The sequence below is a fragment of the Microtus pennsylvanicus genome, chromosome 2 (genome assembly GCF_037038515.1).
Source record: "Microtus pennsylvanicus isolate mMicPen1 chromosome 2, mMicPen1.hap1, whole genome shotgun sequence".
Taxonomy (NCBI): Eukaryota; Metazoa; Chordata; class Mammalia; order Rodentia; family Cricetidae; genus Microtus; species Microtus pennsylvanicus.
The window spans coordinates 26,628,641-26,644,767 of record NC_134580.1 but is presented as its reverse complement, the minus strand read 5'-3'; the positions used below and the strand labels follow the sequence as shown (position 1 = coordinate 26,644,767).

Genomic DNA, 16,127 nt, shown 5'->3' with positions numbered 1-16,127 from the left:
CGTATCAGTTGAATGGATGGAAGGACAAACAAATGAATCCATCAAAAAACCAAGTAGTCAGCAAGTCAAGGAATGCACTAATTACTGAACTCTGGGAAAGCAGCCTGAAAGGACAAATGCTCTCTTTGCCCTGCAGGGGGAGACTTATTTCTATCAGAATCAGCATGAACTGCACTGAACAGAAAACTGAGACAGAACCTCATTTACTTCTCAAGCCCCTAGAACCGATTCCAGACAATCTGTTTGCTTCCTTTCTAAGACACCCCGTGCCAGAGGTTCTCAACCTGTGGGCCACGACCCCTTCCCAGGGCTTGCCTAAAGCCATCAGAAAACACAGGTATTTGCATTACAATTCATAATAGCAAAATTAGAGTTATGAACTAGCAAGAAAATAACTTTATGGTGGGGAGGGGTCCATCACAACATGAGCAACCACACTAAAGGGTTGCAGCATCAGGAAGGTTGAGAATCATTGGTCTAGACCGTTCAGTGGTACCAGGCAAGTGGGCATTTCAAGTCTCTGCTGTTTCCCTCCCATAAGCAATTTAAACAAAAAGCAAAACTTCCCTGCAAGAATTCATCCATTTCAGTGTTTGTTTGCAATGCTTATGTACATCTATATGTTATTTCAGTATTATCATTAATGTTAATTGTGCTTTACTGTAATTCTCTTTCAAAATCCTTCAAGCATTCTTTTTCTAGGAGATCTAAACATTTTAAAATTATTTCTGGTAGTGAAAAATAGTGGGATTCTATAGAACAAAAAAATATGAAAATATAGACGTGAGGCAGTTTTCACTTAAAAACCCAAATGATGCATTAATTTCCCTGAGCCCTGGAGAAAATGAAAAGGAAAGCCAAAGGGGTGGAGCAGCATTTGAATGCTGAGAGGGCGCCTGTCTCAGGCTGTTTCTGAAAGACGCCCTTGTTTAATCGCAAGGCGTCCTGGGAACTACTCAAGCCACACACGAACTGCTCTGCTCCTGCCGAGTAAGTTACTCACCCCAAAGCTGCCCTCTGTCTTCTCCGAACTTTCCTTCTCTTTATTCTAGTTCCCAAACCTCCCTCTCGGTTTTTCTCTGAGCTCATCCCTGAGCCTCTTTCTTTCTCAGATCAGAGAAGACTTCCTTCTGTCCCTGCCTTTGTGGGGTCACTTTTCAGGAGTACACTTTACCTTGCGTCTGACGCACACCTATGACCTTAGGGCTACTGTGGCTGTGAAGAAACACCACTGCCAGAAGCAGCCTGCGAAAGGAAAAGGTTTGTTTGACTTACATATCCTGAGTCACAGTCCAGAGAGGGAAGCCAGGGCAGGAACTCAAACCAGGCAGGAACCTGGAGGCAGAACCAGATATAGAGGCCATAAAGGAATGTTGCTTACTGGCTTACTGTACCTCATGGCTTCCAAAGTCTGTGTGTGTGTGTGTGTGTGTGTGTGTGTGTGTGTGTGTGTGTGTGTGCGCGCGCGCGCGCGCGCATGCGCGTGCATGTGCGTGTCTATATGGTAAACACGTGCTTAACTTTTTTCTTGAAAATACATTTTTTTCATACCATATATTCTGATTAAGGTTTTCCCTCCCCCAACTCCTCCCAGATCCTCCCCCATTTACCCAAATCCTCATCCTTTCTCTCTCTTAGAATACAAACTAAGATATATAATAATAAATAATAACAGTAAATAAATAAAGATAAACACCAAAAAGAAACTTGAATAGAACAAAAAAAGGGGAAAAAATGATGCCAAAGAAAAGGTATAAGAAACACATACAGGGAGCTGGAGAGATGGCTCAGTAGTTAAGAGCATTGTCTACTCTTCCAAAGGTCCTGAATTCAATTCCTGGCAACCACATGGTGGCTCACAACCATCTGTAATGAGGTCTGGTGCCCTCTTCTGGCCTGCAGACATATACACAGACAGAATATTGTATACATAATAAATAAATAAATATTAAAAAAAGGAAACACATACAGATGCTAACACACACACACAAAGAAAACTCATAAAAACAAGATTGGAAATCATAATGTAAAGCAAAATATTTATAAGGTTAAAAAATAAATGCCTAGACAAAACATTGTGTGACCAAAAAACCTCCTAAAATAACATTGAGATTTGTTAGTGTTGACCATCTGCCACTGGACATGGGGCCTACCCTAAGCATTATTTACAGACCCAATGAGACCCCAATTTATCATTTGCAAGTGATTTATAAACTTGAGATGTCTGTCTCCCCTGGGAGCCCATCCGGCTTAGAGATGTGTAGGATCTGTGCATGCTGCCAGTCTCTGTGAGTTCGTAGCCGCATCCAACATATTGTGTGCAGATGGCCTTGATTCCTTAGTGTGTTCCATCTCTCTTGGCTCTTACAGCCTTTCTGCCTTCTCTTTCAGAGTTCTCTGAGCCCTGAGGGGAGGGATTTGATGGAGGCATCCCAGTTAGGACTGAGTGTCTCTCCTTGTCCAGTTGTGGGTCTCTGCATTTGTTCCCCTCTACCGCAGGAGGAAGATTCTCTGATAAAGGCAGCAACAGTGATCTGTGGATGGCAGAATGCCCTTAGGAGTCGTTTTATTGCTTTGTTGCTTTAACAGAACAATAGTATTTGTTTTTCCCCCCTAGGTCCATGTTGTATCTAGCCTCAGGTTCTTAGCCATCTGGACACATGGGACATCGGTTCCATCTCATGGAATGGGGCCTTAAATCCAATCAGATAGTCATTGGTCACCCCCACAAACTGTTCTACTCCACAGCATGTCTTGCAGGCAGGTTCACCATTGGAGAGCAAGGGTTTGTAGCTGGGTTGGTGTTTGCCTTTCTCCTTTGGTAGCAGACAGAGCACCATGAATTACTCAGCAGGGGTGAAGGCCCTAGGTAGGCACCAGCTGGCTTCTCCATGTTCACTGAGTTATGTGGGTGTGTTGTCTTCAGCAATATGGAGTTGCCATCAGTTTGTAGAGAACAACCAATAGCCTCGGCTATAGCCTGGGTTATCTGGGGGTTTCCATGGAGCCCCTTAGGCCAACAACTCAATTAGATGTAACCCGTTTCCAGCATTGGAAGTTTTATTTGGGGGTTTGCTTTCTTATAGCACCCAGGACCCCCAGCCCAGGCATGAAACCACACCTCAATGCCCTACAGGCTTGTCTATAGCCTGATCTTGTAGAGGTATTTTCTTAGCTGAGGTTTCTTCCTCTCAGACGAAGCTTATACAAAGTCGATATAAAAACTAGCCAGCATACCTACTGTGTCCTGGGACTCTGCTATGCAAAAGGAATAAACATAGAAAATTTGTCTCATCCTTAGTGCAGCCAAAAGGACAAAGCATTTTGGTAATCTCTCTAAACAAAAGCAAGCTAATATCAAGATGGCACAGATAATAGCTCACAATGCTTCATGTAGCATAGAAAATTGCTCTTCACAAATACGGTCTAGGTTTTGTGAACTGAGGCTGAGATACAGATTGTAGCTTGCTCAGAATTAGAATGTTGGTTCCTACTGTGCTCACACAGTGTTATATTGTTTCTAAATATAAAGAATTACATTAAATCATAACCCTAAACACTATATAAGTTCAGAGAAAGGTAAAATATACTCTTGTGTTAGTGGGGGAAAGTTATTTTTCCCCCAACTAGATAGTGAATTACATGGTGGATTCTAATTTTTCACTGTCTCCTTCTGCTTTTGACCCTTCTCTTCTCTCCTTCAAGTTTAAGAGTATCTCAAATTTCCCTTTGGCTTTTACTCTTCTGGTGATAGAATATTTAGGAAAGTCCCTCCCTGCGTTTGAGACACCTTTATCTAGGAAGAACACTCCATCAGCGTTAGACATGTGGGCCTGAAGAAAGAGGTCTGAGGTAGGAGTCAGAGCCCAGAGAGCTGCCGTGAAAGGTGTCCTGCTACCACTTAGGAGCTAGCAAGGCAGAACTCCTCTTCTCTCCTCCAGCTTCCTGTCACTCCACAGGATTTGCTTAAAGCCAGGAAAATATTTGGAGCCAATAAGAGAAGAGAGACAGTTGACTCCTAACAGGAATTGCTCACATGGCTTAAAGGTAGGACATCAGATCTGAAACCTGGTTCACCCCTGTGGCCTCTACTACTTGGTCTGGACACTAATCCATGTTGATGGCTGCTAGCAGCAGTGGCTGCAACCATAACAGCCTCATCAAATTTCCAGCTCAAGTTTACACTCAGCTCTGAAAATAGAAACACTGGTTAGACTGTCTGCCAATTAACACCACCTACTGGGCCCTTCCTAAGGGCAGAACTGGAAGGAACAGAGGGGGAAATGACCTGTGGTCTTATGGGAAACACAGAACACACACACACACACACCAAAAACCCATGAATTTCTTCTATTCATCTACCAAGAACAGAAATAACTACATGCGATAAGTAGCTAGGATGAAATTCAGATGTGGAATACACAAATCATGGGTATGGTCAAATCACAACTTTGTTCTTCAGGCTCTTACCATCTTTTCAAACGTTTTACCTAGGTGTTAGATTGTTATCTTCCTTGGTTCCTGAGTGGAAATTTTACTTTTTGGTTCATTCTTTACTAATTGATAGTCTTTTGCAAAACAGTCCCTTAAAATTAAAAAACACAGTCTAGATGAGTTTACTCAGCAATTAGAATGTTTCCAGTACAAAATGTTAGATTCTAAAATCTTCATCCTAAGATATTGTCAGTCCAAGACTGCTCTCTCCTTTCCCCCAAGTAGGGCCCATGGCTGGTAGCTGCCAGCTTTCTCCTCACACACCACCAAAGCTCCCCTCCCCATTAGCCCACTGCTATTCTACCAGCTTGTGTAAAAGTGGGAGGAGGCAAGACACCTGAATCCAGGAGCTGCTCTTTGGAAGGCCAGCACTGTATTAAACATTGTAGAAGCTGATTTTTTTTCCCCTATAGGAGGCATTTGACAGTTCTTTGGAGATTCCCATCATCAGAGCCCTCTTAAGCAAAAGCTTTGGCCTAGAGAGACATGGAAGTGGTGGCCTACAACAAACCATGGATTTTAGGATTCCTTTGTTTGTCTCTCACTTCAGACCGTCTTGGTCCTCCATGCCTCTAGAAAACCCTTTAGGCAGTAGGCAACTCTGTGTTGTCTGTCTTCTATGTGGCCCACATTTGGTGTAAGGACATACCAATAAATCCATTCTTTACAGCCACAGCCTTCTTTCACTGTCAGGAGCTGCCTTTGTGTGAGCCGTGCCCACGTTGGGCGCCTATATGACTTATATGGTGCCCAACATGGGACAGCTCGCAATATTTCACTTACAGGCAAAACTGTTGATATAGTTCTTGACATTACATCAACAGGGAACACTTTTCAAACTCCCCAGTGCCAAAAAAGTTCATTTTTATGCTTGCGGAGAAAGAAGTATTTAGGTGTGCAGATAAAGGAGACTCAACAGCACAATTTTTTTCCCTATAAAATTCTTCACAGGTCTCTCTCCTTCCTATAGTCCCTTGGGTTTCCTTTGGAACAGAATGTTTCTTCAACATTGACTCTTGTAGATGTGATGGTTCTTAACTGCAATCAACAATGATCACGTTTGTCTTACACACCTTCATCAAAAGGAACCGTACTTCATCTCTGCCCCCTGAAAAGCTGAGCCTGTAAGAAGTAAGAGCTCAGTAAGCATTCTGGGAACGGGAGAATCTAAAACTTACCTTTGTTGTACTGTCAGTCTCCAAGACACTTCAAAATAACGGATGGGTAGACATTAACACCTAGTGGCAAAATGCTGGCTTTTTTTCCTCGTAATTTATAGTCTTTAGTATTTACCAGTCAATAAATTTAGGGAATGAGTCGGGGGGGGGGGGTACCATCAAGACAAATAATCCAATCTTCTCAGAAAAAAAAAATTCTCCAAAGCAGCAGGAATTACAGACATTTTTAAGTAGTTTGTCTGGAAAAAGAAAAGAAAATCAAAACCAACCTAAATCTTGAAAAATGAACAAGAGAAAAACAAAATTAGATTTTTAAATGTGACATACTATTAATGTTTACAAATGGGTGGTGGCTATAATGATTTCATGTTACTATTCTTTCTAGTTTTTCCTGTGTGTTTGAATAGTTTATAACAAAAGTCATATTAAAATTTGAAAATGAGAATCGTTGATGTCCTTACCTTCCTTTAGAAGGAGGCACCAGCAGAAGCAAAAATGGAACTTAAGGCTGGGTGCTAGCACTCTGGAGCCGGACCGGGTGGAGCCCAGTGGGAATACGCCCACAGAAACCGACACTGTGGACTTGGCAATTTTGTAACAAAATGCTCCCAGGTTCTGTTTTGTAGCCATATAGCTGCTTGAATTTGGGCAACAGAGCAATCATTTTGGAAGCAAGACTTTTTTGCTTTGGAATCACGTAAAAACGAAATTTCTAGAAATAGGATTTTTTTTTAAGTGCCATTACAGCCAACATTGAGAAAGTTAACACTCAGAGAAACAGTGAAATAACAGATCACATTCAGAACCAATGTCTTAGCCTTCAGTCATCCACAACTCTGCTTGGTGCATGGCATTGAACCAGAGCTGTCGGCGCCCAGGACCTCCGAAGGGAGGTGGACACCCCCCTCCAGGTTATAGTACTTTGTCTTGCTAGATCCTTTGACCCTATCCTCTCTGCTGGGTACAGATGGAAACCTGCTTTTGCTGTGGAGTGAGTTCTCAGAGAGAGCAGTGGTTCAAACAACCTGGCTTAATCAAGAGTCGAGAGGCAGTCACCAGCCCCTCACTAGGTCAGTTATGTGAAGCTTGCACGCCAGTTTGGAGTGGATGGTGCTAAGGAAAGAATATTGTGGGGGTGAGGTGTACAGGACGGTTTTCGGCTGGGGACGAGCTAGAAATTGCGCCCACGTCCATTGCTTTTAGACAGCAACAGGAGAAAAGCAACCGGCTCCCTTGGAAAACCTCTGGCTTCGAGAGTCTGCGCAGGCGCGCTCCGCTTTCTCACATTGGCCAGCGCGCAGGCACCTTCGCAACGCGGTGGTCAGCTCTGAAAACCCTGGGCAGCTGCGGGCAGCTTCTGCTTCCGGGTCACGCCTTGACAGCGGCCTCCCGGACCGAGCTCTGCCCCGCGGTTCGGTGAGTGCGGCTGTGGGTGTGGGACGGCGTGAAGCCAGGTCCCCAGCCGGGAGCTCCGCAGCCAGTAACGTCCCTAGCCGCCTACCCGGCCTGCGGGCCTCCGGACTGCACCGCCGTCCCCTGCCTTTTGCGGGTGGTGGGGGCGGGGATAGGTCGGTGTCCGCCCCGCGGGGCTGCAGGCTGTGGCTCTCAGGACTCGCTCCAGGGGGTCCGCGCCGCCAGGGACGCCGCAGTCCTGGCATTTCGTGCCCTTGTTCCGGTCCCTGAGCTCCGCCAGGCCCGGCGTCCGCTAGCCTCCAGCAGCAGGTGGCAGGTGTCGTGGGGTTGGGTGCCCCCGTCCAGACCCACGGTCCCCGCAGCCAGGCCCAGGCCTGACCAGAGCAGGAGCTCTTGGGTCTGTTATCTTTCCAAAAAAAAAAAAAAAAAAGACGAAAGAAAGAAATGGTGTTTACTGTGCATTCTATAGGGAAAAAAAAACAAACAAACAGGGCATGGGGCGCGTGAGCCCCAGCTGAGGAAAGAACCCTCCAGGGATCAAACTGCAGGGTTTGCTGCCTGCAAGGGGCGGCGGCAACATTGATTATCTTGCCCCTTCCTGTCTGCGAATGCTGTCCAAACTCGAAGTCACTGTTTCACCTGGAGCTTCACTGTAGCAGGAGGTGAACACCTGCCATGCTCTAGATTAGAGTTCTTACCCTGGAATCCAGGAACACCCGTAAAAATGAGCGCCGGGTTTCGTGTCATCTGCTTAACCTTGTCCCAGAAATGTAACAGAACCACTTCAGTCCAGGCTTCCGCTTTAGCCTGGGTTTTGTCCCCTCCGTCCACACCAGTTTTGGAACACGGACTCAAGCCCGCCTTTGTGGCAGCTCCCCTCCATGCTTACAAAGTGCAAGATACAGATAGTTGATGGTCTGAAGACGGGAGGGAGGCCCTAGTGTTTGAGTGCTAGGACTTGAAAAAAAGGATTTGCCAAATTCTAAGGAGAAGCCACTTTACTACCAAGCCATACCCACAGCCGTGTACACCCAGAAACAAATATAAGTGGCTACTGATTAGTAGAAAGAAACTAGTAAAGTTTATACTATATTATACAATGTATAAAGGGATATCCTACCACAAAAGAAAATGTGTATTACAAAATTGCCGAAAACATTTTTCATATTCATGCTATCAGTAATTGCATATGTAATTACAAAAATTATTAGGTTCCAAAGTCAAAGCTTTTGCTTCTGGGTCACACCTTGACAGCAACGTTCCTGACCCAGAGGTTTAGTGAGTGGATCCTGAGTGCTAGACCGACCCGATGTGAAGTCAAGTCAAATATTGGTTTAACAAATGTATGTTGAAGACTTTGATGTGCCAGACACTAATTTAAAAGCCTTCCATTACCTTAACTCTTGAGGGGTTAATAGTCAATAAAAACACAGCTAGTCATCAGAGAGTATCCAGGTTTATTTAACATCCTAGCAACTATTATAATCTGCCTTAGTATTGCAGGAGGAGGTATTGATTGGTCACTGAGCTCCTTGACATCTGTTTTTATAGTGGGAAAGCCCTCAGAAAATGCTTAGCCCTGAGGACAGGTATACTCAGCAATATCGCGTATGCCTAAAACGTGTTTGTTTCAGGTAGTCTGGAGCATGTGGGCGCACTCTGAGCCTTGATGAGTTCCAGTATGTGGTATATTATAAACGCGTCTGTTTCAGGCAGTCTGGAGCATGTGGACGCACTCTGAGCCTTCATGAGTTCCAGCGTGTGGTATATTATAAACATGTTTGTTTCAGGCAGTCCGGAGCATGTGGACGCACTCTGAGCCCTGATGAGTTCCAGTATGTGGTATATTATGCAGAGCATTCAGAGCAAATACTCCCTCTCAGAACGCCTGATCCGAACAATCGCTGCCATCCGCTCCTTCCCACATGACAACGTAGAGGACCTCATTAGAGGGGTGAGTGGGCCATTCTTGATAGAGCGGACCTTTGAATGGGGAAGTGTTAGAATTCCTGCTAAATCCTCATAGGTTTTCCAGTTGCAACCTTGATTTGAGCACATACTCCATGTTCATCAGTGTTTAGCATGATCATTAAAATATGTTCTCCCTAACTCTTGCTTCATCCTCCTTTATGTCCCTGATGGCTTTCTTCATAAAATAATTCTAGATAACTCCAACTCACATGTTTTTGGTTTCGTTTTTTAACCTGCCAGGGTGTGGTACACGCACATATGTGAAAGCCGTGAGGTCAGTCTTCTGTCCATGTTTTATGGGGGTGGGCAGTTTCCTTGGAGGTTTGCTTCAAAATTGGCTGATGGTGATTTCAGGAGAGATTTCACTTTCCTGCTTGGTACGACAGCTTTCAGTTTTAGCGCCACAGCAGACACTGCCCCCTGAAGAGGATAGTAATTGCAGATTAAGAAAATGAGAGACCAGAGAGGTGGCCCAGTGATGGAGAGAGTGCACCTGCCAGGCAGCTCACAACCACCTGTAACCATTCTGATGCCCTCTTCTGACCTCTTGGACACATGCACATGTAGAAACTCACACAAGGACACACACACACACACACACACACACACACACACACACACACACACACGGCATAATTAACAGTACGTCTTACTTTTTTAAAAGAAAGGAAGTACTTTCTCTGATCTCTAAGCTCTGCTGTCAGTGATTCTGCTAAAGGACTAGTACCCTAGAGGACTTTGGTACCCTTCCCCCTTTGAAGAGAAGCTACCAAGTAATGTTTTAGAAAATGTAACCATGTTTTAGAAAGTATAACCATGTGGGTTCCAGTCAGTTTTAGAAAGTGGAACCATGTGGGTTCCAGTCAGTTTTAGAAAGTGTAACCATGTGGGATCCAGTCAGTTTTAGAAAGTGTTACCATGTGGGATCCAGTCAGTTTTAGAAAGTGTAACCATGTGGGTTCCAGTCAGTTTTAGAAAGTGTAACCATGTGGGATCCAGTCAGTTTTAGAAAGTGTAACCATGTGGGATCCAGTCAGTTTTAGAAAGTGTAACCATGTGGGTTCCAGTCAGTTTTAGAAAGTGTAACCATGTGGGATCCAGTCAGTTTTAGAAAGTGGAACCATGTGGGTTCGGGTCAAAGGTGCGCACCTGAGGGAGGGAGGAGTGGCACAGCTTGTTCTCAGCACAGTGCGGTGGGAGTCTGTTTTCATTCCAGCTCTGCTGCTGAGTCCCTCCTGCTTCAGTGAGCCTTCTTTAGCAGATCAGGAGTAATGCTGAGGCTCAGGCCACCGTGAAGAGTTTATAAACACAACATTAAGATGGCCTGTAGTTAGTGAGGGGCATTTGTTGAATCGCAAAAAGAGCCTGATAGTTCTGGCCTCAGTCTGAGACTCATTCTCATAACTTGTAGAGCACAGTGACCATAGAATGTGGGTAGCTGGGCCAGCTTTCCCACAGGTTTTACACGTAAAGCCCTGTCCTCAGAAGTGTGCGGAAGCCATTTTGGCAGACTGTGTTATGGAGAAACTTGATCTGGGGAAATGGTTTCCTTTTCTTCCTCTTTAATATTCCCTTGGTTTGAGTACGGAATTCATTACGAGAACTAATAGGTACTTGTAGTTAAAGTGTATTCAGGCTAGGAGTCCCCTCTCCATCAGTCCCTTCTGCGGCTTCTGAATTCCTTCCCATAGGGAGCAGACGTGAACTGCACCCATGGCACACTGAAGCCCCTGCACTGTGCCTGCATGGTGTCGGATGCTGACTGTGTGGAGTTACTCCTGGAAAAGGGAGCAGAGGTGAGTGACATTGTCAATACTTTCAGTTTGATGAGTTTTGAAAAATTGACCTTCATCTTTTTTAGAATTTCCTTTTGCACCTTCCAGCTTACTTTGTAATTCGTGGTGACATTGGCATATCTGTTACTAAGGCAAGGTATGATCATAAGTCACAGAATTATAAGATGGTTCTAAGAGTTTTATCCCTTTGCCTTTCTTTTTTCCTTCCCTTAAACTATCCATGGTTCCAAGGAGTTTTGTTTCTCTTTCCTTCCCTGCCTACCTCCTGGGGTTGTTCATATTTCCATTGACTCTTCTCCTGTGGACTGTCCAGTTACCATAAGTACAGTGGCTTCTCAACTCCACCTAATCCTAAGCCATGTAAGATACTCTTGGACTTGTGAAATTCTGGATATTATTTTCTTTGTAATGTATTTTAATATAAAAATAAAAAATTAATTTTTGAAAGTAGACTCTTGGTATTGGCATTAAGCAATATAATATAAAAAATGACTTAAAAGAATAGACTCTGAGCCAGGCACGATGGTATGTGTTCACCTGTATCCCAGCACTGGGAGGGATGAGTCAGAGGACTGAGTTGGAGGCCAGCTTGAATGTATAACAAGACTCTGAAGCTGACTACCTCTCCTCCCTGAAAGGACTTTGGAACCAATTTCCTGGGTTCCACTTCCAGCACAAGTGCTTCCAGTTGTATGACCTTGAACAGATTCCTTAATCCCTCCCTTTGCTTCAATTTCCCCATCTATAAAAAAGGTATGTTGTAAAATTGCAAAGTGTATGGATTGCTGGCTTGTAGCAGTTGCTGAGTAAGTACATGACAAATTAATCTAGCAGCTTTGTCTGTTGGTGAGCAGTCTTGACGGTGGTGTATGCTGAGTGCTAATTTGAATCAAACAAGCCATCATCAAGTAAGTGTGCCATTCCAAACACGCTGGACAGTAAGCAGAAAAAGCAAGTCCCACCGTAACATCTCCATAGGGCCATGCTATTCTCTGCAGCACTAGTTAGTCTGTAATCTTGTGGTTAAATCTTTTTGTAATGTAAATGACCCTGAGGTGAAAAGCCGGTTATACCCTGAGTAATTAATACCAGTGACCAGAGGGAAAGCGAGGCTTAACAAACAAAACTGTCAGCTCCATTAAATGGTTTGCTTTGGCTATAGTGCACAGTATCGTGTGGAAGAGATCTTAAGTCATCTGTAGATTAGGAATTTGAGGGAATGGTTGACCCAGTGAGGCACCTGCCATTTCAGCACTGGAAGTTTGTGTTCTTCCTCCACACAAGGGTTAAAAGAACAAACAAAGAGGACAGAGTTTTGACTTCATTATTTTTCTTTCTGGTTTCCATTAATCACAGGATAGAGAAAGTATTAGTATTAAATAATCCAGAATTTCTCTCAAATTAAAGACTTGGACTTCATCTTTTCCCTCTTCCTTCCCTAGTATGACAGAGACTAATAAAGAAGTGAACACTGCAGTCCTGCCGGCCAGTTAGTATGATAGTTGGCTGTACTTTGACAGTTCCTATTGTTCCCCATATATGTGTTCTAATCTTGATCACCAAGACTACTGGAGAATTGCATATTCTCTTATTGGTGAGAGCATTGCATGACAAAGGTAGTGGGCAAATCCATGCAGGATTCTTTGCCAGACTCATTTTTTATTCTTCCCAGTAACCAGTCCACTGTAAAATACTTCCTTCCTTTCTGTAGGTCAATGCCTTGGATGGTTACAACCGAACAGCCCTCCACTATGCTGCAGAGAAAGATGAGGCTTGTGTGGAGGTCCTCTTGGAATATGGTGCAAACCCCAATGCACTGGATGGCAACAGAGACACCCCGCTTCACTGGGCAGCCTTTAAGAACAATGCTGACTGTGTGCGGGCTCTCCTAGAGAGTGGGGCCTCTGTCAATGCCTTGGATTACAACAATGACACACCACTCAGCTGGGCTGCCATGAAGGGAAATCTTGAGAGTGTCAGCATCCTTCTTGATTATGGCGCTGAGGTCAGAGTCATCAACTTAAAAGGCCAGACACCCATCTCCCGCTTGGTGGCTCTGCTGGTTAGAGGACTTGGAGCAGAGAAAGAAGACTCCTGCTTCGAGCTCCTTCATAGAGCTGTTGGACACTTCGAGTTAAGGAAAAATGGCACCATGCCAAGAGAAGTGACCAAAGACCAGCAGCTGTGTGAAAAACTGACTCTGTTGTGCTCAGCACCAGGAACTCTTAAGACTCTTGCCCGCTATGCTGTACGCCATAGCCTGGGTTTCCAGTACCTGCCCAATGCGGTGAAGGGTCTTCCACTGCCAGCTTCTTTGAAGGAATACTTGTTACTCTTAGAATAGCCTGGAGGAGACATGTCTGCCATCGTGCAGACAACTCTGGGTGAGGTTTTCTTTACACTACTATCCTTTGTCATGGAACACAGAACAGAACTTGTTCCTGCTGTGTGGTTTATAGATTTTTGAGGCAGCACATCACAGCAGTAATGTGTGCATCATCTCCCCTCCCCAAACCAAACCAAAAATGAGAAACTCCCTGCACTTCTGTTGACTGTTTTATTGCTTACTTGCCTTTTGATAGTGAATCCTGCAAAAGGTCTTCCCCAGTCCCTGTAGAACACTTCGGAGTCAACAGTATAACTACATTTGCCTAGGAAGATATAAAGTACTCAGAGTATATGGATTTCCTTTAGAGCCATGGATAAGCATTGTGAATGAATTTCTCCTAAACATTTTTAGTTGATCTAAAGTTCAAGTAAAATCACAATTCCAGTGAACAAAAATTATGTTCACAGGATGAATACTTGAACTTCAGACAGGGGGTAGAATCAGAATTGGGCATTCAGAGGGGACTGGCTCCTTTCTCCTCACCAAAAGAAATAACCTTTTTCACCTTTTTCTATAGTTCGCCCAAGGGCTAGTCATCCAGCAGTGTAATTTCACAGAAGTATCTTGCTGCTCCCCACAAGAAGACATACAGTCTCAGCAGTCCTAAGCTTGCCAGACCATTGTCTATCGTGGCTCTCCCTGAAACTCCTCTACACTAAGGGGCCGAGCATGAGTTTTCCTGCACCTTAGATGAACATGGTTCTTTAGCAAGGCAAGGTGGGGCACGGCCTTCTCGATGGAGCTTCATTCCCTAAGAGTTTGAAGATGGTTTCTTTCTACCCTCGTGGAACTTTTGCTTTTTATTGAGCTATAGAAAATGGTAGGGAAAGTGGAGCTGGGAACAGAATGTGAAAGGGCTTCTTTGGAGTTGGACTGCCTACCCAAACAGGACCTGTTTCAGTGAACACTATTTTTCCTTTTCATGTTCTTAAGCTAGATGAAGTTGATACTGACCTTAAGTTATCTGTATGCAAGTTTGGAAAGCACCTTTTAAAAAGCTGGCTGTCACTACACCCAAATGAATAGGGCCATCTGGCACAGCTAACTCTAAAAAGTATGCCTGCTTTTGTCCTTCACGGTTGCCGGGGTTTGCCCATTTGAAAAAAGAATAAATAAATCCAAAAGCAAATTTGGCAGCTTCCACTGTTTCTTCTTTTCTCTGCTTCCTCTTCGGCCCATTTATAAGAAATTGTGTCACTCTTCTGTGTACCTTTCCATCTCCCCGCAGCAAGGGATTCTGGGTTTGGGCATGCAGGAAAGCGAGGCAGTTTTAAAGCTCCTGCTTCTGTAATGCATCCCTTTACCCCCAAATTTGATATTTCTGCTTTTATTCTTTTTTTTTTTTTTTTTTGGTTTTTCGAGATAAGAGTTTTTCTGTGTAACAGCCCTAGTTGTCCTGGAACTAGCTCTTGTAGACTAGGCTGGCCTTGAACTCACAGAGAGTTGCCTCTGCCTCTCTAGTGCTGGGATTGAAGGTGTGTGCCACCACCTCCTGGCTGAAATTTCTGCTTTTATTCTTAACCTTAGCTGCAGGGAGTAACTCAGTGATAACACAGGTGATGAGCATGCTCAAGGCCCTAGGTTCAGTGACCAGCACCACTAAAAAGAGATTAGCCAGATGGCTCAGCTGTGGAAGACTGGGCGTCAGCTCCTACATGGTGGCTCACAACCATCTGTAACTCCACTTCTGCGGGATGGGGTGGGGCAGGATCTGATCTCTATAGGATCCTACATGCAAATGGTGCACTTAAGACTCATGTAGGCAAACACATTAATACAAAACATCTTATAAAAAGGAAAATGCTACACATTAAGGTTCCAAAAAAGCTTTAAAAACACTAAGGCCAAGATTTTACTCCGTGCTGCTTAGGATTTCTCGAGGAAGGGCTATGTTCTTAGAGGCTGTAGATGTAACCAGGAATGAGATGATCCACTACTGTACACAGGAGGCCTGGAGGCCTCAAACCTCACAATTATTAAAGGTCGTACAGGGCAATGAAAGGCTAAAGCCCAGACTCCACCCACCAAGACTGGTTAGTTCAGTACGGAACTAGGCATCAGTGTCCTTAAAGGCAGCCAGGCTTATTCTGTTCAGCTAGGCCTGCCATTCCATTTCTCATCGTTGACACCTGTGATATTTGGGAAAGGGAAAGCATTTTGTCAAGTGTGTTACCTGTTTCTCCGTCACTCCATAATCACAGTTGGTGACTAGTGATGCATCCATCCCATTCAACACAGTTTTGCCTGTCTAACTTCGGGAAGATGGAGTGTAGGCTGTTTTTCTTTGTAAGTGGTCTCTGCTTACTACATTTGTTTTCAGATCTTCCTATGATCCTAAAATACTGTTCTCTATGGAGTGCCATTTTTCTTCTGTGATTAATTTCCCACCTGTCTTTTTCTCTTTTCATCGTTTTCTCAAAGAACAAGTCCTAGCATTAACAGTGGTGAAGGGAGCCTCTAAATGAGTGGCGGCTGGCACTTGTGCCCCAGTGTGCCTGCGCTCGCTCTCCATCCACTTCCTTTTCATGGTCTCAACGGTTGTTTGGATTTGATTAGCACAGTGAGGAGCAGACAGGCTTTGAGATCTGTATAACAGGGGCTGGGAAGATGGCTCAGCAGTTGAACAGCACTTGTTGCAGAGGATCGGGTTCAGTTCCCAGCACCCACACAGTTCAGAACCATCTGTAATTCCAGTTCCAGGGGATCTGACACCCTCATCTGACCTCTGTGGATGTCAGGCATGTATGTGGTGCACACACAGACAAAACACTCATACACATTACAAATAAATTAAAAATAAATCTAAACTATTTTATTTTGAAACAGGGTCTAATTATGTAGCTCTGGCTATCCTGGAACTCTCTAAGTAGACTAAGCTGACCTCAA

The 16,127-nt window shown here is 44.3% G+C and overlaps 1 protein-coding gene across 6 annotated transcripts; it reads left to right on the top strand.

Moving 5' to 3' along the window:
* The first annotated feature begins 927 nt into the window (after positions 1-927).
* Positions 928-14,370, top strand: Asb8 (ankyrin repeat and SOCS box containing 8). 6 transcript variants are annotated; one of them, XM_075960540.1, is made up of 4 exons: positions 928-990; positions 8,876-9,932; positions 10,100-10,852; positions 12,564-14,370. In XM_075960540.1, the coding sequence occupies exons 3-4, from the start codon at positions 10,802-10,804 to the stop codon at positions 13,194-13,196; spliced, it is 684 nt and encodes a 227-aa protein (XP_075816655.1). In that variant the 5' UTR covers positions 928-990; positions 8,876-9,932; positions 10,100-10,801; the 3' UTR covers positions 13,197-14,370. The 6 variants fall into 6 exon arrangements, with proteins under 6 accessions (XP_075816655.1, XP_075816652.1, XP_075816651.1 ...); XM_075960537.1 differs by having other exon boundaries at positions 932-990; positions 8,876-9,039; positions 10,748-10,852; XM_075960536.1 differs by lacking the exon at positions 928-990 and adding an exon at positions 6,948-7,088 and having other exon boundaries at positions 8,876-9,039; positions 10,748-10,852.
* The last annotated feature ends 1,757 nt before the right edge of the window (positions 14,371-16,127 follow it).

Excerpts from the sequence above, each read along its gene's own strand:
- Asb8 (XM_075960537.1), top strand. The coding sequence starts at position 8,911 with ATGAGTTCCAGTATGTGGTATATTATGCAGAGCATTCAGAGCAAATAC. Across the intron at positions 9,040-10,747 it reads TAGAGGACCTCATTAGAGGG|GGAGCAGACGTGAACTGCAC; the intron begins GTGAGTGGGCCA and ends TCCTTCCCATAG. Across the intron at positions 10,853-12,563 it reads TCCTGGAAAAGGGAGCAGAG|GTCAATGCCTTGGATGGTTA; the intron begins GTGAGTGACATT and ends TCCTTTCTGTAG.